The sequence below is a fragment of the Crocodylus siamensis genome, chromosome 3, assembly GCF_052110815.1.
Source record: "Crocodylus siamensis isolate JL-2025a chromosome 3, ASM5211081v1, whole genome shotgun sequence".
Taxonomy (NCBI): domain Eukaryota; kingdom Metazoa; phylum Chordata; order Crocodylia; family Crocodylidae; genus Crocodylus; species Crocodylus siamensis.
In genome coordinates, this window is record NC_143397.1 from 98,518,185 (window position 1) to 98,539,923 (window position 21,739).

The 21,739-nt window shown below is 41.8% G+C and overlaps 1 protein-coding gene across 3 annotated transcripts in view; it reads left to right on the forward strand.

Annotated features, from left to right (window-relative positions):
• SVEP1 (sushi, von Willebrand factor type A, EGF and pentraxin domain containing 1) overlaps positions 1-21,739 on the forward strand; it is a 190,731-nt gene that overhangs the window by 66,483 nt on the left and 102,509 nt on the right. For all 3 annotated transcript variants that reach the window (XM_090038832.1, XM_090038830.1, XM_090038831.1), the window contains exons 4-9: positions 3,537-3,695; positions 3,974-4,153; positions 8,742-8,921; positions 16,991-17,188; positions 19,813-19,931; positions 20,739-20,868. In XM_090038832.1, coding sequence (XP_089894958.1) covers positions 3,537-3,695; positions 3,974-4,153; positions 8,742-8,921; positions 16,991-17,188; positions 19,813-19,931; positions 20,739-20,868 — 966 coding nt within the window. The remainder of the gene's footprint in view (positions 1-3,536; positions 3,696-3,973; positions 4,154-8,741; positions 8,922-16,990; positions 17,189-19,812; positions 19,932-20,738; positions 20,869-21,739) is intronic.

Consider the following 21,739-nt stretch of genomic DNA (forward strand, 5'->3'; position numbering starts at 1 on the left):
TGTCATGTTTTACCGGTTTGATTTTTAATTTGTCACTAACTTTATTTTCCATTTAAAAAGTCTATATTCTGTACTCTGAGGGTAGAATCCTGTTTTATCTAATGAACAGAGTTCATCTCAAGTTGCACTTTGGTTGTCAACCAGGTGCAATACATTCTACTCTAAATGTTCAGTAAAATTGCTGTAGTTTTAAGTTTGCATTTTTATAGTGCAGAAGGCTTTCCTACTAGAAGATTAAAATACTAGTATAGTGTAACAGGGGGCAAGCTCAGGGGGGCCAGATCTCCTGCTGGCCCGCCCAGCTGTTTCTATGGGCAATCTGCCCAGTCTCGCCTCCCACAACTTTGTTGTTTCCATAAACTTTTGGTATAATACGGGAGACTGCCCCAATACCAGGGGATGCTATCTGCAGCTCTGTTTCTCCCCGACACCGCAGCCCAAGTCTCACAGATGGCATCCACATGTTGTAACCATATCCTGGCCCCTAACTGACCTCTCTCATTGAGCTCCATGCCCCTCACTTATAATGGGCTGCATGCCCCACACACACAGAGTCAGGGCTCCTAGCCTCTGGGCTCCTTGCCTCTCACTAGGCTGTACTCCCCTTGCTAGGCTCCACGCCCCTTCCCAAACTCTGGGCTCCTTGCCTCTCATTTGCTCTGAGCACCTTTCCCTCCTCTGGACTCCCTTGGGTCCTGCCGACCTCCTTGCCAGGTTACCACTAGGATGTGGGAGCTGGGGTTAAGGTGCCCCGAACCGCCTTTCACTGGGGAGGTAATTGGCCTGGTATTTCAAGGAGGCTTTCACACCACTTGGAGCCCCACCAGGCCATCCATCCCCGGCAGGGTGCAGTTTTAGGTCGTACCCAGGACCAAGAGCCTCCTATCCATCCCCTTAAAAGCCTCCTATCCATCCCTTAAGCCTTTACCTCCAGGGTTGTTCCTGCTGCAGCTCAGCTAGGCAATGTTTCTGCCTGGCTGGCAGCAACAGACTGCAGCCTTTATGTACTAGGTTCTTGAAATGGCTGCTGCCATCAGGCACCTGCTGGATGCCTGACCCAGCCCTTAAAGTGGCAGGCACCAACAGTGCCCTGCCACACATAGTAATTACTGTATGCAGCCAGCACAGAAGGATTTATACTAAACTGACCTGAGATTTGTACATAGACTTTCTGGGCACATATACAGTTGCGATTTACTCTAGAGTTGACCAATTAGCTTCTCAATAAAGCGTCACAGTCTACACGTGCACAGTAAACTAATTAAGTCCGCTGTAGGACAGTACTGGCTGACAATTACTATCCTACAGCAGAGTACTTACTTGCGCTCAAATGCACGTGTTGACTGTGTCTGGGCCTGGCTGGAGCACAAGGGTGTTACAGTGCTGGGGGTTGCCCCTCCTGCCCCAGCCTCACCCTCGCCCCCACCCTTGACACCACCACCAGGCACCCGGGCCTAACCCTCTGGGTCAGTTTTTACTCGGTGCTCTCTTATGTAGTTTGGAGATTACAGGAATTGAGAGGGTTTCGTTTTTTAAGTGTGAGTTCAAAGAATGGCTGTATCTAGAAGTAAGGGTTTTTTGCTGTGTGGGAGGAGAGTAGGGACCTCTTTAGCTTAATAAGATGAAGTGCAGTTCCAAAGAGGATGGCACTAGACTGTTCTCAGTGTTAGCATATGACAGAACAAGGAGCAGTGGTTTCAAGTTGCAGCAAGGGAAGTTTAGGTTAGATATTAGGAAAAACTTTCTCACGAGGAAGGTAGTAAAGCACTGGAACACATTACCCAGATAGGTTGAGGTCTCTCCATTCTTGGAGATTTTTGAGACCTGGCTAGACAAAGCCTTGGCTGGGATGATCTAGTTGAGGATGGTCCCGCTTTGAGCAAGGATTAGAACGCTGCTAGCCTGCAAGGGGAAACCCGTGCTTTCATGGGTTTTTCTGGGGACCTGCTTACGACCCTTTCAAATATTCTAGGCTCACTTTTGGGGTGCAACCCACCAGCTGAGACATGCTGTTTCAAGAATGGCCTCTTAAAGGTGCAGGAGCAGCTATCCTTATATGATGGAAGAATGGAAAGTGCAACAGGAGACCAGCCTGGCTAGAGAAAAGCCTGAAATATTTAATGTCTTATTTACTTCAGTCTTCACAAATAGGGGTACCTACCAGGTGATGAGTACAATGAGATTACAGAGGGATTACAGTGAACCTTAAACTGAATGGGAGCTAGCAGTGTGCTCTTGTTGCAAAAAAGAACAACAGCATGCTGGGTTGTATTGCAAATCAAGAGAAGTGAAGGGAGTGGCATTTTAATTAGGGCGAACTAAAGCACCACAGCATTTTGTGCATCAGTGTCCCCATGCTTCAAAATAGTGGTGGGGATGCTTGAACTAAAGCTCGTTTCACAAGCTTTACTTCAAGCACCTCCACTGCTATTGATACATGAGATGTAGGAGGCTGCTGGAGTGCAGTAATTACCCCTCTCCAGCAGACTCGATTAATCAAGTCTGCTCCAATGCTCTGTAATTATAGTGTGTTAGAGCAACCTCTGCTCTCGTGTACAGGCACCCTTCCAGGCCTACTTTCCTTTGATCCTAAGTAATGTCTTAAGTATCATTGTTTTTATATTCTACCTACAGTGATTATTTGTTTCTCCATTACTGTACTATCTGAGCAGCTCATATTTTAATGCATTTGTCCTCAGCACCACCTTTTAACTAGGGAAGTGCTATAATTTTCTTACAGATTGGAAGCAAAGGCACAAGGGGACCTAGTGATTTGACAGGGTCACACAGGAAATTGGTGACAGTGTTGGGAATTGAACTCTAGTGCCCTAATTGCTGGAATTCTCCTATTGCTGGTCTTATTGCTTTAAGGTGTCTTTGGTAAATCTCTTCCATACATATGCACACAGTTAAAACTCTTGAGTAGCGTATAAATTACTTTAAAGGTTTTGGAGAATAATTGTTTTGATTAGTTGCTCCATGGGCTCTGATTCGCATTGTATTTATAGCTAGTTATATAATATATCTTTTATATGTCATAGAATGAAATACAAATCAGCATCCCAGATGTAAGTTTTTCCTTGCACAATATATCAGTAATTCTTATGTATTAAGCCTGAGCATAATGTTGACATGTTTTTGGAAACCTGAGGCATGATTCTGAAATAATTTATACAAGTGTAAATCAGGCATGACACTGAAGCCAGTGTAGTTATACAAACATAAAACAATTGTGAAATTGTACCATCCTTGTGCCCCAGCCAGTGAGCTTTGGATATGTCCTAAAAACTTTACAGATATATGTGGGAGACAGGGTCCCTACCTTGAATGTTATATCCCTAGAAGGAAGAAGCAGAAAGCAAAGCAATTGGTACGTGATGCAAACCATGGACCATGGATATATTCAGATCTCTTTACTTTCTGAGATGGACGTATGTATTTAAAAATATTCTTATGCAAATTGGTAGTCCAGTGTATTTTCAAAAACTCTGGAGTCTCATCCTTTTCTTCTAAAAGTCTCCTCCTTTCTTGGATAGCTTGCCCATCAGGAACTTACAAGCCGGAAGGCTCACCAGGTGGAATTAACACTTGCATCTCATGTCCTGATGAGAACCATACTTCTCCACCTGGAAGTACCTCCATTGAGGACTGTGTCTGTAGAGAGGGGTATCGTGCTGCAGGACAAACCTGTGAAGGTAAGTCTTTCCAGTAGAGATCATGAATAGCCATGTAAGGCACAGAATGACACTTAGACCCAGAAATTCTTATTGTTGTTGTCTATTTCACTGTGAATGAAATATCAAGGCATAGGTGGATTTTACTGTACATTCACTTAAAAGCCTGGATGCTGTAATATAAAAAAAATTCCAGATCTAAGCAGCCATACAAGTTGGAAATAACAAGGATGCTTTCCTTAATTTAGCAGCTGGATTCCACCCATCACCTCTAACCCTATGCTTCTATAATTGATTAGTTGTCCACTGCCCTGAACTGAAGCCCCCTGAAAATGGCTACTTTATCCAGAACGTCTGCAACAACTACTTCAATGCTGCCTGTGGAATCCGATGCAAAGCAGGGTTTGATCTAGTGGGAAGCAGCATACGACTTTGTCAGCCAAGTGGCCTGTGGTCTGGTTCAGAAGCCACTTGCAGAGGTAGGAATGACATTTGTTTAGAAATATCTTTTGACATGAGTTGTCTTTTTTATGATGTTTGGGGCTGCTTTTTGTCTTACTTTTGCTGGTTTATGGTCAGTTCACTCTAAACCTCAAGTGATAGAATATTTAAAAGGGAATCCCCATGATGTGCATTTTGTTTTCCAGTCTACTAAAATAGAGGAAGAAAACCCTCAGGAAAAAAATGCAGAGTGATATTTTCTATAATCAAACACTTGGAAAAGGTCCATTCTATCCTCTCTTGCATCCCTGTCCTGCAAGCACATGTACTACACGATGTGAGGTCTTTGCAGTGTTGGTTTGTCAGAATCTCCATGTGGGAGTCATGTTGGCACAGATGAATGTTGACATTGGAATTTGGTGGCAGAAACACGCAAGACGAATCTGCCTTGCAAGTTTCTGATTTGTAGTTTGGGGCTTATTATGGAAATGAAAAAAACAGATGGGGAAACTCTGGGTCCTGTTTATTGTCCCAGAAGAATTTTGAGGGCAGTTCCACTGGGGAGAGACTGACAATTTCCCTGATGCTGTGGGCAAGGGAATGGCAACCGGAAAGGAAAGAAACAGCAGGCCCAGGAAGCACAGTCAGAAACGGGGAGGGGTGTGAATAAAGGCATTTCTCTAGAACAGCTCTAGAAGGTCTGTATTATGTACAGAAGTATTGTACTTTCTTTTTGGTGTGACCTAACTCCACTCCAGTGGCATTAATGCATATGCAGAGCACACTAGAGAACTGTGCAGTTCTTGAAAGGAAGCTGAATCTGACCTCTTTCAAGCGGTCTACTCATGTACTGAAACTGCCTTTCTCCCCTGCATAGGGACAAGGAAACTAACAGTGTTTCCCCAGTCTCCATATAGTTGGCATCTGCCCCATAGTGGCTGGTATATGCACATCAGTCACAAGGTGGGGGACAAGGTGAGTGGTACAGCCAAGGGTAAGTGACAGAGCTAGAGAGCAGCCACTCCTGAGGCCATACTCACCTGGTAGCCTACCTTATCCTACCTAGCAAATTCCTTCACAAGGGTTGCAGAACTTAATCAAATTCCAGTAACCTCCAGAAGGAGGATGAGGAAGTAAGTTTGAGAGTGGAGTATGGCCATGTCTTTCCAACAAACTGAGTGCTGATGAAATAGTTTGGCAATCCAGCTGTGTGTGCACTAGGGTGTTGGGAGATCATATGTTCATGATAGAAGTTCTTTTACAAAGTAGTCTGAGGAATGATACATCTGGCATGTGCTTGCCATGAGAGGGTAAAGGAATGGCTAATCCATTTGCTCTTGAACAATCTACACTGCTGTAGACTGCACAGAGAAGACAAGGAATCTAGCACATGGAAAGCATAGAAATCCCTTTTGGGGAAATGAAAGGATATTTTGTCTATTGTTTGTTGTCTGAGGGAGGTCACCTTATTTTTTTCTTCAAGGTTTTATGTTTTCCTTTCAATGAATAATTTGACTTTTCAAGAGAGTGGCAAAAAGGTTAGTTCTCTGCCTTGAGCTGTTATCGTCATGTTGTCTTAATTTCCTTTGAAGCATCCAAGGATATCCTTTTAAGTTTTTTCTGCTACAGTGAATCATGCTGAAGTTTCTGTATTAAAAAAGATACAGCCTTAGCATATGTGGTGTCTGCTTTTCTTCATTCATACAGTAAACCACACTATAAAAGAGAACAAGATCAAAGGGCTCGGTTCATGGCTGTCATGTTAATCCCAGCAGTATTTTATCATATAAATTAGGAAAGGACAGTGAAAGGATTCTAATCCCTTTACAGGCTGCTCATTTTGGCGGTAAACATTCAAGCATTTTGGTGCGTTTGCTTTGCTAGCTGAAATGTGTTGTGTGTGATAAGTGATGCTTAGACTCATTAGAACACCTTCAGTAACTAGTAGTGGCTGATAGAAAACAAGACAGTATCCAAATAGCAAAATGACTGTTGGATTCAGGAAATATATTTATAATTATGATGCCAACAGAATATTTTTATTTGAATTCATGGGGATATTTCATGTTTGTGAAAAAATGCCTAATTTATGACCTGACAAAAGAATGTTCTTCTGGGGGAAGGCGCGTTAATAAATGTGTCATGTGTCCAGTTCCCCTGCCTACATACTTCTTTCATGCCAGCTGATGACCAGACCTGTTGAGAGGTAGAAATGGACACATGGCATGCTACATGATTTGTAGCGATGGTTGCCTGACGAACATTTCCCCAGTGCTCCTACATTTATCTAGGCTCCGTCAGCCATGCCTCATTCTATACTCTGCCAAAACCCACGTGCTACAACTTTGGCCACAGAAGAAACCACGATACACTGATTCTCAACTGAGCTGTTGCAATATTTCAAGGTTCTGTGAGATCCTTTGAAGGATGCCTCAAGGTGCAAACAGGTAAACACAGGCTCATCCCTTCCCAGCCACTCCTCCTCATCCCCTTCCTACACTGCCTTGCTCCTGAGCAAGGGGGGAAGCACTGTGATAAATTAGTTTTTGAAATGGGGTGCCACATAATTCACAAAAGTTGTGGAGAGGTGCCTTAAGTCTCAAAAGGCTGAGAGTTGCTACCCTACAAGTATGAAAATAGTATACTGTAGTACACTACTACATCAGTTTGCACCAGAATTGTGGTAGGTGTACCCTTCTCAGTGCAGTAAGGTAAAGAGTAATAGAAAATGGATGTGAAGTGCAGTCCTTTCTTTCATTTACTAGAAACCTAATGGACTAGTAAGTTTCCATATCTCTCTGATACCAGCATGTGTATCTGTGAGGGGAGAAAAAGGAAAGCAATATCCTGCAGCTGAACTTTCAACATTATCCATAAAATGTTGGCAGTACTGGATTGGCATTCCTTATCCATTGGTAAATAGCTTTATTTCCCACACCCCAACATTTTAATATCAGTCTCTTTCAAAAATAATTTTTTTATATATATTTATCTTTATGTCATTTATATTCCTTAAGATTTTTACATCTGGTTTTCGTTTGGTTAATAACTGAGGAACTTTGTTCACTGATTGGTTTTAAGAAGACATGCAATCTGTTGGGCCAACATGTGCAGTTATATATATGTACTTTCTCATCAATATGTGTAATAAACAACTACTGAGAAGAGAAAAGATTGCTGCCAAGTTGGCTTAAGTCTGAAATATATTTGGAAAGAAAGTGAGTGGTTTGCCTCCTACGCTGGCAGGGGGTTAGCTGGTGAAATCAACTTTCTTAACCACAGAATAAAAACTCACCCCAGACTCTGCAGTCATATTCCATTAAAGGCTCAACCCTTCACCATTGCAGTCAGTAGAAAGACACAGAAAAGGGTCTAGCTATTAAAAGATAACAGTCTCCGTCATTCTGGAGAATGACAGTCTACATCATTTTTATCCAGTTGTTGCTGTTTATTTGTACTGCTACTTCATTCATTAGAAAAGACTGATGCAGTACATTAAGGTTGCAAGTTCTTACAGAGTTGATTTTAATCTATCTAGGTCAGGGGGACGGGTAGGGAGGCAGGAAAACGTACAGACTGCAGACTGAATCCAGCCTGGAAAGCCACATCAACCAGTCCTGGGTGCTAGCCCCATGCAGTGACAGTCTGGGACCTCCTCAGCCTGATGTGTCAAATCTAGTGTCTGTGGCTTTGGCCAATCTGAGATGCGAGCTGCATGTGGTACCTGTTCCAGCTGGTCCAGGGATCATGGGTCACAGGGGAGGCATTGCGTGCAGTGCTGTCCTGAACTGGCCAGAGCAGGCAGTGGATCTGGTAGGCTCTGTGAGTGTCCTGCATGCTGGATCTGATGTCCTCTCTGGCTGGTCTGTGCCTCATGAAGCACCAGCTTGAGCCAGTCTGGGACCTGTTGTGCATGCAGCATCCACCCCGACCATATATGCTGTGAGTGTTGCATGTGGTTCACATCCCAATATAGCTAGTGCGGGAGCTGCATGCAGCTCATGTCCCAATTTGGCCAGAGCAGGTTCCTCTGGGTGCTGGATTTAGTATGGAGGTGGAGTGATGGGGGTGTCATGCCTTCACCTGATCTGGTCTGTGGGGCTGGCTCCGTGTTGTTTATCCAGTCGGTAGACTGCTTCCAGGCCACACATCTAGCTTGCAGAATCAAGTTAATTTGACACCCCTGATCTAGGTAATTTATGTTAGGGTATAGCATTAGAAATTCAGCAAGAACAAAAAGTATTATACTCAGCCAAAACTAACGTATTCTCCCCAGTGAGCATCACTCCCCCAGCAAACTAAACACATTGTCTTACTTGTATAGCCTTAAACAGGGAACCTTACTGAACACCTGGATTTTGTAGTGATCTCTGATTTTTGGGTGCCTAACTTAGGCCTTTTCAAAGTGTCCCAGACCTTTGAAAATTGCCCCAGCTAAATTTACTCGTCACTTTTGAAAACCTGTATTAACCTGAATTACCAGTGTGTTGTTTTTAATGTATTCACCTCCATGAAAAAGGCCTTTTAAAGTGATGTTTAAGCTTATTGTGGTATCCTTCTGATGGCTTATTTTGGTATCCTTCTGATGGTTTAAAACTTAAAATATACTTGTTTTACGCTTTGCAGTACGAAAATGTTCAAAACTTCATGGGCCTGATAATGGACATATTAATTGTTCATCGAGTGATATCTCCTACAAGACTGTGTGTTTTGTGACCTGTAACGAGGGCTTTGAACTGGAAGGAAATGCCAAACTCATCTGTCAAGGAAACTCTCAGTGGGACTGGAAGGAACCAAAGTGTCTGGGTATGTTTTTGGGTTTTTTGAGGGTGGGTTGTCATTATATGTCTCTTCCACTCTCTTTGATGAATATGGAGCTAAAGAAAGAACAATGATCTCTGTGTCTGTGTACCTTATAATGTATTTTGCAAGGTAGATTGAGGCGGGATTGGTAGAAAGATAAAGAAATTTTGATGTCCACATTGCTTGTTGATACCTAACACAAACAGGTAACAAGTAAAATTTGCTACTGCCTGGTAGCTGTTAGTCAGCCTATACAAAATTAATTGGTGATCACAGTCCAGTTTCCAGTAGAGAAAGCTAACACAGAAGAGAGCACAAGAGTTAAATAAGCAGGGAGACTGAGCTCTCAAAGCTAGAGAAGAATCAACCTGCTAAAGTTTGAGTCTTGTTGGCCAAGTAAAGCCTGGCAGACTTGGTGCAGTGGTGTGCAGAAGTTTACATTGCTGTGGCTACACCATATCTGTTGTGTATATAAGAAAGTACTTCTGAATCCAGGAGTGTCTGTTCATCACTTCTTATGAGTAAATTCACAGAAAATGTTATTCAGTAAAGTGTGCGTGCATGTATACGTATGTATGTTTAGCTCCAACAAATTGAAATTCAGAGATTGTAAACATAAAACCCAACATTTCAGAAGCTGGAAATATATGCCCCTAGAAATTCAAGGTGGAGTTAATATCACTTGCACTAAACATGTCAGGTCCTTAGATATAGAAGTGATTTATATTGCGCCTTTAATTATTTATAATTTAAGAACAACCGGCACAAAATTTTGACCATCCTAGGAAATAGATTAAAATTGGTCCAAGATATAACTACATGCTTTTAAAACATCATTAAAATAATTCAAAATGTATTTGAATTGGGTACATTGGGTGCCCAATTTTGCCTCCATTGAACGCAGCGCAAAAACTTCAATTAACTTTAAAAAGATTAGGACTGGGCCCAAAATACTATTGGAGGATTGTTATATGAGGATTTACCATGGTCATTAGTTAAAAATCTTGAATTAATTTTTAATCATGATGATTTAGTGCCATTACATATCTAAAGGCTGCCTCACGCTGTACAGTATTTGACTTTTCTTAATCGGGTGAGTTATGTGAGAGTTTCAAAGTTAATGACAGCAAAGTTTACTTCTGTTCTTCCCAGAAATCCAGTGTAAGAATTATCTTTGATTGTCCTATAGCAACAAGTGTTAGTTGAAAAAATATGTGCTCACTTCTGGCGAGGCTGCAGTCAAAGCAAACTTTCATTGACTCCCACTGACAGAATGTAGAGATGTGAAAGTCATGCATGGGATTGTTGCAGGGGCATAAAGATTCAAGCCAGGTAGAGACAGACAACTCCCTGATGGCATGTTCATAAACTATTGTGCTGCTTAGCACTGGTCACAATAATTGTCCTCTCTATTAAAAAATTGCACCTAAAATCTGAATTTTATCACCTTAGCTTTCAGGCATAAACCCTTATTGTGCTTTTTTTCCCTGCAAGAACAAAGAGCTGTATATAACCAGAAATCCTTCTCCATGACAGTACTTTTAGCCTGTGATCAAGGCATTTCTTAACCTTCTCTTGGATAAAGTGAATGGAATCAGCTGCACTTTTCTCACTGTAAGGCATATTTTCCAGACATCAGATATTCTTTGGTGTTCTTGGATATTCATGGGATATTCACGGTACCTTCTGTAGAGTCTCTAAGGCCATGGACAAGTATTACGTTGGTAGTGCTAAACATGCCTTGGTAGTGCAACCGAAAGCAAGCACATAGCCATTCAAGCTGTTTATAGGACTACAAAGATGCTTTAAGTTCTACAAAATACTAGTGGTTACAAAGAGGAACTTCCTGGTTTTGTAGCACTCTGCATAACACCTGTACAGTTTACAAATAGCACTACAGGGGTCTCTAGGACCCCTAGCATCCACCATCCACTGCTGTCTCTCTTCCCCTCCAAGGGGGAACCTGGGAGGGAAAGCAGTTAGTTCCTTGGTCGCCTGTCCAGTAGTGAGCTGTCAAGGAGCCCTGCTTGGGACCCTGCTGCTACCACAGCCACTGTGGCCAGCAGAGATCAGCTGGACTAGGTAGGGAGAGGGTCCTGCACAGCTACGCAGTGTTTTGGTGTGACAGCCACTGTGAAAAGCCCAGAAAGAGCCAGTGTTTTGGCCATGGGGTTAGGGCTCCCCCAAAATGGCCTTGGGGCTGACAGAGCACAGGCTCTTGCCAGCAAGAGCCCATGCTGTGGCAGCTGCAGCAGTATTACTGAGGCCTTGCAGGCAGCCCTACCGGTTGTTGCCACCCTGCCAGGTTACCAGTGATAGCAACAGCTGGTCAGAGAGTGACAGTGCAGGGGATGATGCCACCTGGAAGCTGAAGCAGCAGCGAGACAGCTCCAGTTACCTCACTTAACAAGTTTCTGTGAGGGCAGGGGGAACAAAGGAGAAGCACCAAGTCATCACCTGGCTGGAGAGGGCCTTTGAGGTGACTTCGTAGCTCTCTGGCCAAAGGGATTGAATGTCTATATGCCTCCATAGTGCCATGTTTTCCTGGTGCCAGAAGACGCTGAGACACTTTGTATCACTACAAATGAACAGCCGTCCCTACCGTGAATTACATCACCTGTTGAATCCATTAGGCTTTTTGCATGAGGCAGAAGTGCATGCAAGCACCTGCTATGTGTATTTTAGTTAAGTAACTTTTGTTGAAGATGCTTTTTGTAAAAGTTGCCTTGGAGTACATTACTTTACAAGGTGTCTGAGAGAGAGAGAGAGAGATTTTGGAATTTATCTCATTTGCAAAAAAATAGAAGTGTTAATTGTATTCCACTGATGGATGGCTTATCGCCAGCATATTAGGTTGAATGGATATTGTCAAATGTTAGCCTCCTCACAATATTAATCTCTGCTTTACTTAGTCTATAACAGTGATTCTCAACCTTTGTAGACTTGAGGCACCCCTCTTTACAGTTGAAGCACCCCTTGGAAAATGCCAGCTCTTAGTCTTCACTTGTTTTTGACTACAGAAAAAACAACAGAACAATTCTTCTGTTGCAGAGAACTTGGGTTACAACAGGTCAGAATGTACTTAATGCTGTGAATTCCTATTTGAAATCTCAGACTATTTTGCTGATCATGTTTGAACACCTAACAGTGCTAACATTGTGTGGCACCATGGGGCACTCAGACTCTTTAAAGGATCTCAAGCACCCCAGGGTGCGGTGGCACCCTGGTTGAGAATCACGGGTCTGTAAGGTGCAAATCTATCCTGCCTTTTACCTGAATTCAGCTTATCATGGCTAATTACTCTTTAGAAGACAAGTGCAAGATTAGTTGGCATTAATGCCAGGGGCACTGATGCCATCTAGTGTTGAAAGAAGCAGTGTGTCCTTTTAAAATTTGTTTCATCCTTCGAGTTATTGGGTTTAGCAAGCAAAAGATGAGGGTTGAGAGAGAAAAATTAATAATGTATTCTGCAGTGTTTTCTTTTGTCCATTTTCTTGAAATTCACTTCTTGTTTATGAATTGTATAGTGTGCTTAATTGATCACAATCAACTTTACTTGCTACCTTCTTATTTTACAAATGAGGTGGGAGTCTTCTCTCTCTCTGAAGTATTTTAACCCTGGATCTCTACTAACGGTATAATTGACATCAAATTCTGACCCATACACTGCAAGATTATTTTATATTTCTTCACATTACTGTAAGTAGACTCAGAAGTCTAAATTCTGCTCCCAGTTACACTATTGTATTGGAACTGGGACTAGCTTCCTGGATCAAGGACAACAAGAAGTCCTTTTTTAAATACATAGGAGGCAAAAAGAAGGTTCCGGGTAATGTGGGGCCCCTGCAAGACACATTAGGAAATTTGGTCGTCACACCAGCGACAAAGCCAACATATTTAACGATTTCTTTGCCTCCATTTTCCTGAGCAGTGACCAGAACAGTCACCCGCTGGGCCCCCTCAGCCCCAGGGGAGGTGCACCTAGGCCAAGGGTTAGTGGGGAACTAGTTAGGGAACTTCTGGAGGGACTGGATGTATTCAAATCAGCTGGTCCAGATGATCTCCACCCTCGAGTGCTGAGGAAATTGGCTGAGGTCATTGCAGGACCCCTGGCACGGCTTTATGAGCACTTGTGGTGTTCTGGTGTGGTGCCAGAGGACTGGAAGAGGGCCAGTGTGGTTCCCATTTTCAAAAAGGGGAGGAAGGAGGACCCGGGAAACTATAGGCCAGTTAGTCTTACCTCGATCCTGGGCAAGCTTTTTGAGAAAATTATTCTGGCACATATTCACGAGGGGCCAGCAGGGGACTGAATGCTTAGGGGCAACCAACACGGGTTCATTAGCGGCAAGTCCTGTCAGACCAATCTGGTGACATTCTATGACCAGGTAACCAAATCCTTAGATGCAAGGTAGCAGTGGACATAGTCTTCCTGGACTTTTGGAAAGCTTTCAACACTGTCTCTCACCCTGTTCTCATTAAGAAACTGGGGGACTGTTGTACTGACACCCACACGGTCAACTGGGTCGCCAACTGGCTGGAGGGCTGCACTCAGAGCGTGGTGGTGGATGGGTCATTTTCAGCCTGGGGGGATGTGGGCAGTGGGGTCTCCCAGGGGTTGGTCCTCGGGCCCGCACTGTTCAACATCTTCATCAGTGATTTGGATGAAGGGGAAAAAAACACCCTGTTCAAATTTGCTGATGACATTAAGATGTGGGGGGATGTGGGCACGCTAGAAGGAAGGAATAGGCTACAATCGGACCTAGACAGGTTACAAGGGTGGGCGGATGAGAACAAGATGGGTTTCAACACTGACAAGTGCAAAGTGATGCACCTGGGGAGGAACAACCAGCACCATACCTACAGGTCAGGGAACTCCCTTCTTGTCAGTACAAAGGCAGAAAAGGATCTTGGAGTCATCATTGACTCCAAGATGAACATGGGCCAGCAGTGTGGGGAGGCAGTTAGGAAGGCCAACCGCACCTTGTCATGCATCCACAGATGCACCTCGAGCAGGTCCAAAGAGGTGATCCTCCCCCTCTATGCGGCACTGCTCAGGCCGCAGCTGGAGTATTACGTCCAGTTCTGGGCACCGCACTTCAAGAGGGATGTGGACAGCATGGAGAGGGTCCAGAGGAGGGCCACTCTCATGATCAGGGGGCAGCAGGGTAGGCCCTATGAGGAAAGGCTACGAGACCTGAACCTGTTCAGCCTCCACAAGAGAAGGCTGAGGGGGTATCTAGTGGCCTGTTACAAACTAGTCAGAGGGGACCGGCAGGCACCAGGGGAGTCCCTTTTTCCCCAAGCACTACCAGGAGTGACCAGGAATAACGGTCACAAGCTGGCAGAGGGTAGATTTAGGCTAGATATCAGGAGGCGCTACTTCACGGTCAGGGCGGCTAGGGTCTGGAACCAACTTCCAAGAGAGGTGGTGCAGGCTCCTACCCTGGGGGTCTTTTAGAGGAGGTTAGATGAACACCTTGCTGGGGTCATCTGACCCCAGTACCCTTTCCTGCCATGGCAGGGGGTCGGACTCGATGATCTGCTCAGGTCCCTTCCAACCCTAGAAACTATGAAACTATTTTATATCCAGGCTTACTAAGACAGAATGTCAACCCGTGTGAATGATTGTAGTTCAGCCGAATGGAGCTATGACAACTGAGAATCAGGTCTATTGAGAAAAGATGGTGCACAAAATTATTGAAACTGATAATGAAAAGGTCACGTAGGCCATTCATACCATTCTTTGATACTGCAGGATTGTGGTTTACCCTTCCTGTTCGCTCTAGCTGTAAATATCCCAAGTAGCGAGACTATCACCACTTCTCTGGAAATGTTCTCCACATTTTTTTCCTTGGGATTCAGCCTAATTTTCCCCTCTCTTAGTTCCTTCTTATTACTCCTATGTTTACCCTTTTACAACTCTAGCTAGTTCTTGTCATCTTTGTGTTTACAGCCCTCATCGCACTGCTGTCATGTTCTTTTTTTTTGTCTTCTGTCCAATGCATCTTCTAATCTCTTCTACCTGACCATTTTTGTTGCTATTCCCTGAGCTCTCTGAACTTTGCCAATATCTTTCCTATAATGAGGCATCCAGACATGAACTAAGTTTTCACTAATGGAGATATTTTTAAGTTCCATGACAGAAAACTACTCTGTTTGAAGCAAACATATAAGCACTTAAAGGCTCTGCAGACTGTTGACACGACAGTGAGATAGGAAGCATTGATATATGAATTATTTTAGAGTCTAGTCATGTTTTTGCATATCAAGAGTTTAAAGGGCAGGAAATGTTTATAATGCTTTGATTATATATTGAAAACATGCTTTTGTAGAAGTGCCAGAGCTTTTCAAGGACTCAACTTTGCTAATGCATGTATTTGACTGTTGGATTTTGAATCAGAACCCTTCCTGTGCCATCAAACTTTTCTTACAGCCTGGATATCCATGTATTTGCTTAGCCACTCTTTGCATGTCTTCTGTATTTAATATTCATAAGTTTGCCTTTCCTGAATATTGTTCCCTAGGAGGATTCTTGTGGTTACTGAGTGTTTGTCGTCTTCCATCTACCAAATAAATTGTAGTCACTCTGGCTTTGATTCCTGGAGATTTCCATCTTCTTTTCTGGATAGCTTTGAAATTAAGAGGTTTTTTTGTAATCTCTAATGGATCTTAGCATTTGTTATAAGGAATTTCTATATAATTCCCAGAATTTTCCTGAGATGCTTGCTTCTACAGGCATATTAGCTTTACAAGGTATATTATTAGAAGTACATGAACTGTATAAATTTGCTATCCTACTTTTATCCTCCTTTTCTATTCCCACAGCTGTATAATAAAAATAATATTCATTGCTCCAAGTCAGAAATGTGGCTAGTTAAAATCAAGATTAAAATGCTTCTGAAAAAAATCCTTCTATTATATATTTTTGGGACTATTAACATTTTGATGAAAATTGTATTCAAACTTGAGTATTTTTGAGCATCCCTAATAATATATATTTCGTGACATGGAGGTAGATTATAGAGCAGTACAAATCTATAGCTAGTACTTGCTAATCTCAATGTTTAACGTTTCATAGGAATGAGTAAGTATTTCTTTTCAGCATGTATGGGTCTCTGAGCCTTAGTTTGCACACTAGGTTTAAGTAAAATGATATATCAGCCTAGTTTAATTTGAATCTGTGTCAGAGTTCACTTATAAATTCGTGAACTGTAATGAACCATTTCATAAATCCCGGGTGACTGTTGAGCATATAGTGAGATCTGTGACGTGTTTGTTCATATGTTGTTCTCATTCAGTGAAATTGTATAAGAGGTACTTTGTAGTGAGTAGTAAGCAAACTGCTCAACAGAACAAAAATAATTTTGTGTACAGAGCTTTGGTTTGACACAAGCAAGCTGTGGTGGCATTGTGAAAAAGGGTTAAGTCTAGTTCACCTCCTGCCAAAGGTTGTGATTTACTGGAAAAGAAAAACAAATTCTTGTAACTTTAAGAACTCAGATTGATCTGGCCCCTAAACTATACAGAATATATTTTAAATCTCAGTCTGGGTTTTATAGGTGCATGTCCACGTCGCCCTATGGCGATGCAGTGATGTGCTACGCTGCCATATGGCACGCTACAGTGACTTAGTGAGCATGCGGGTCTACACGTGATCACGAGCTATGTCACTGTAGCGGCGCTGCTACGGTGGCGTAGTGGCGAAATCTAGTTGTGCACACAGTGCAGTAACCATCCATACTGTGCCATGCTTTAGTACTTTGAAAATGAAGTACTAAAGCATGGCAACATGTAGATACTCCCAGTTTGTTTCTTTCATAGTAGTAAGAGGAGAATATCTTTGATAAGATTTTCCAGCCCATCTGAAACACATTATTCTCCTTGTAGGCTGATTGAAAGTTATCTTATTAGTGGCAATAATCAATTGGGCTATATTTTAGTGAATTTTAGAATAATATTCATATTCTTTTTTCCTTCCTTTACATTCTGATATGTTTTTATTTGCTGGTATTTTGGCGTATGTATTTTTATGTGTGTATTCCATGTGATGTTCGTGTACTTTCTTCTTGTAGAGGTGCACTGCCCTGTTTTCCAGAAACCAAAGGGTGTGATGGTGCATCCATTGAATTGTGGACAGGAGCCATCTAAATATGGAACCGTGTGCCAATTGAGCTGTCCTCATGGCTTTGTCTTGTCTGGAGCTAGAGAACAACTAAGGTGCTTTTCTTCTGGGAGTTGGAGTGAAGATGTCCAGAAGGCTTTTTGTAAAGGTAAAGACCTGAACAATAATTTCCATTTACAAGTATTTGTGGGACTGAAAAGAAAAGGAATGCAAGATAATCATATAAAGATGTGCTTGAACCTGGCAGATAGAGCAAATACAATGGGCTCTAAAAAGCACTGGTTCTATTATCATTGCTTAACTGTAGAATTTTAGCACTTAATATTATGTAATTTAATAGTTTATAACAAAAATTTAGGTCTTAGAAAGCTTGTTCAGGTACATGTATATGATATTCCTCACTGGCAGTATGCTCTCTTGAGACCCTTCTTAGATGTACCTGTTTTGTTTGTGTTTGTGATGATTGAAGGCCTTAGCTAAAGACAAATTGGAAATTTAAGATTGGAGATCAAATATTGATCAATTGATCTTATTGAGTGTCATCCTCAATGAAATGTCATGGAGTTCTAGATCTCCTACCAACACTGTGTTATGAAAGAAAACTTCTATTTCTGTACCAGCTGCCATGGGCTATTTATTTCCTGAGAGATAGCTGAGCTATCTCTGGGATTGAGCACTACCCCTATTTAACATCACAGAGCAATATTGCACGAGGCTAAGAGTTAACAGTGCAACATGTGATATTTGGCCAAAACTGCATGGAGAGTTTAGGCAGACAGAATGTGATTACATTAAGTTTGTTTTCAGCCAAGGATCTGCATAAACACCCAGCTCTGAAAAAATTTAGACTTTTTTTTTTAATAAACATACAGTACAAAGTTTAAGATTGAATGACTTTGCTTTCTTCCTTAATCAGAAATTAAGGAAAGGTAAAGTCCCTGAGAAAGCACAGTGTATGTCTGTCTGTCCCATCCTGCGACTGGAACTGAGGGTCTCCAAATGGAGGATCTCACAACCCACAGGCAGGCAAGGGCTCTTTTATATTCTGTGCTGCACTTCTAACATAAACAATAAAGAAAACTAAATCATGTCAGCTACATTGCTACAGAAATCAACATGAGATCTTTGATCCTGAATGACTGCAAAGTGATTAGGAGTTCAGTGTTGCTTTTTTCTTTAAACATAGCACAGCTAACAGCACGATGTTTCCTTGCACCATGGTCTGATTCAATGTTATCTCAGAAGGAACAAGTGCTACCTACTGAACCAGCAGCTGCTTGTCTGCCTCTGAGAAGTCTTCCCTGCAAATGTGGGCTGGGCAGAGCTAGTAACATCTAACAGAATCACCTCATGAGGCTACAGGCCAACCTGGTTGGATCAAGATGAAGCACTGTGCATTGGGACCAAGCATGTGGAGGGTGCCATGACTAGCAGTGATATAAAAGCCTAAAATAACGAGAGTCTTTGAAGGCTATGCCTTCTAGTAATAATGAACGCAGTTGTGATCAGCTACATGTTATGAAAACATGTCCCTGCTTTAGTTCTCTTTATTGTTTATTCTTCAGCCAAAAGATTTGACCTATTTAAAATAATCAGTTTCCTTTCTGGTTGTTATGACCCCTCTTTCAGATTTTCACTGTTAACTGGAACTTGCTACAACAGAAAGTCTGTAGTCTGGGGAGCATGAATCACAATTGGAATGTGTTTAAAAGACCATACTTTATATACAAGTGTCATCAGCATGGGTCAGAGGAAGGCAAAGGAGATTGTATTTACTGCTTTTGCAGTTGTTATTATGGAGTTTTAATCGCCAGAGTTACGTCTTTGCTGTAGATCTATATCTATAAATATGTAAGTGGAATCAGTTCATATGTTGCTTTGGAGTCTCCTGGGCATAGAAGGGCTGAGAGTTAAATTCTGCTGTCCTTGCCTAGTGAGACTGGAGCCCATTTATCAAACAGCATTACAGTAATAAAAAAAAAAAATCGTACCATGATGTTTTTTGAGGCTCCATGCCAGCAGATAATAAAGTGCCCTACATTGTCAAAGAAATTTGAGGTTTAATTGTTGTTGGCTGTGCCATGTGTGTTGTACCCAGTGTTAGTTATGCAGTGGCTCACTAAAGCCTCTCAGCTATTGTCACTTATATAAGTACAGGACTCAATTTGTCGTAGGTGATGCTTTTGTTTAGACTCAGAAATTACTTTAAGGAACAGCTATGGAAAATTATGTTGGCAGTTTAGTCAGAGCTCCTTTACTTATGAGACTGTCATAGACCCTGGCCCAACGTGGTGTTAGACCCACTGTGCTGTTGCTCAATGTCAGTATGCCATCACAGGAAAAAAAATATTTTTAAGAGCAGAAGTATTTGGTATGAATGTATATAGATTACACTTGGGTCAAAGAACAGAAGAATATGGTAGCCTTTTAATTCATAAATAAATGTGTTATTGTAAGAGAAGACAAACCATTGGTCTGTTATTATTTATTATTTGTCATATGGCAATACTTTGAAGCCAGGGCTCAGGTTAAGAGATGCTATACAAAATGTACCCAAGAGGGTTCCTGTCCTGGCGAGATTACAGTATAAGTATAAGAATGTGGACAAATGGATGTTAAAGCAAACAAACAGGAGGAGCACAAGGAAATAATGGTGTGTTACTATTAGATATGAAGAACAGTGGTTGCAGCAAGCCAGCTGCCTACCTGTTGTAGAGTTTTTATGGCTGTTATCTCACTTACATGACTGGTTTATCTCTTTTTCTGACTCAGATACTGAAGCTCCTCAAATCATATGTCCAGACAATATAGAGGCCACAACTCTGGAACATCAGAACTCTGCTAATATTAGCTGGCAAATTCCAACAGCCAAGGATAACTCTGGAGACGAGGCAAGCTAAAACCTATATGCTTCATTTGATGCCGTCCTTTCTTAGCTAGCTATTTTAGTTTTCCTCAATGCCATTGGACTTCTCTGTTTCTTGATAAGCATGAATAAAAATATCTGTTGAAAGCTGAGTATCTGCAGAATTCAGACTTTTTCTGCTTATCAGGTGTATTTGCTCACAGGATACCCAGTGCAGTGTTTAAGTACATAAACTCTTGTTCAGCTAATTTCTGAGAAGGAGCTTTTGAAATATAAATCAGTGTATTAAACTGGATCTCCTAAGCCCCAGGAAATAACTCTTTGGGGCTCAAAGAGGGTACACAGTGATAATAAAAATTCACACCAGCATTTTAAAAGAAATAGAATCCAATTTTTTACTACATTCAAGTTTCAGGTACAGACCAGTGATATTGACAGAAGGCAGGGGGAGGCCTGTGCAGGATTCCAATAACAGTTTGCTCCCACGAGTGATACTTCCCAATTTACAGATCTGGTTTGGGGAAACATTGCTTCCCATGTCATGTGAATACAAATGGTTTAATTCAATTTTCATTTATGCTAAGGTCCCTCTACACAGTTCCAACCATGTAAAGCATCCTCAAGGTAGGTGTAAATGTAACATGCTCCCACTTCAGAGTTCCTGTAAGCTGCCAGTGATACAGCATCCCTAGAGTAAATGGGGATCAGATTCATTTGAATTTGTAGGCCTTAATTTTAAAGGATTACTTTTATGTGCCTATGTCCTAAAACATAAATACCATTGTAACTAATCAGGCTTGATTTTAAGTAATGGTATCTTCTCCTTTACCAGCTCTCCATTCATGTTACTCCGGCTTTTACACCACCATATCTTTTCGCAATTGGAGAAGTTCCTATCACCTATACAGCAGTTGACAAGTCTGGCAATGAGGCAAGCTGTACGTTCATTGTCAAAGTTATTGGTAAGTGATATTCAGAGACATAGAGGAAGGATTTTAGCAATGATAAAATGATCTCATTTGTGCAGAGAGAGGCTCCATTCCAACAGGACACTGAAGCATGCACTTAATTTTAAACATGTGAATAGTCTTGTTCAGTTCACACACTTCAAGGGAGACACATGCTTGTGAATCCTGCTGAATTGGGGCCATACTCTGCCCGGCATGTGGGTGTTGCTTTTAAATATTTTATGCAGGTTGTTTTTGGAGGCATTGTTTGTTCAGAATTGGGGGCTTCCCTTCAAGTTGCAAAAAAGTGAATTAATATAACAAAACATGGACAATGCTGTGGCTCATTGTATTGGTATATTCTCTTGGCATCTTTTTCCTGACTGAAAGACTGCCAGTGTCATGGAGAGCTTTAAGGACACCCACACATTTCTTTAGAAATAAAACTTGCAAATAGTGGTTTGCTTAACTATTGATGATATTCTCTATCTTTTACTGAACAGTCTTTAGAACAAAAAACCACTCTTTAGGAAGTTCATAGAGTGAAATGAATCATGAATACAGCTGAAGGAACTAAAGCAAATATGCATTATTTGAGTAAATATTCTTGAATCCTTGTTTTGGGTTATTAATTCCTTGCCAGTGTTGTTGCTGCATAAAGCAGAGAGATGGTTTTCTGCTTTGTTAGTTGAAGTTTAGCAGTGATGGAACACTTTCACTTCTTGTTTTCATATGGGAAAATTATGCTTGACAGAGTCCTTTAAACCCTTTCTTTTAAATCCCCTCTTTCTATGAGTCCTTTCATAGCATCTGACAAAGTAAGCTACTGCCTATGAAAGCTCATGCCTCTTAGAAATTGTTAGTCTCCAAAGTGCCAGCTCCACTG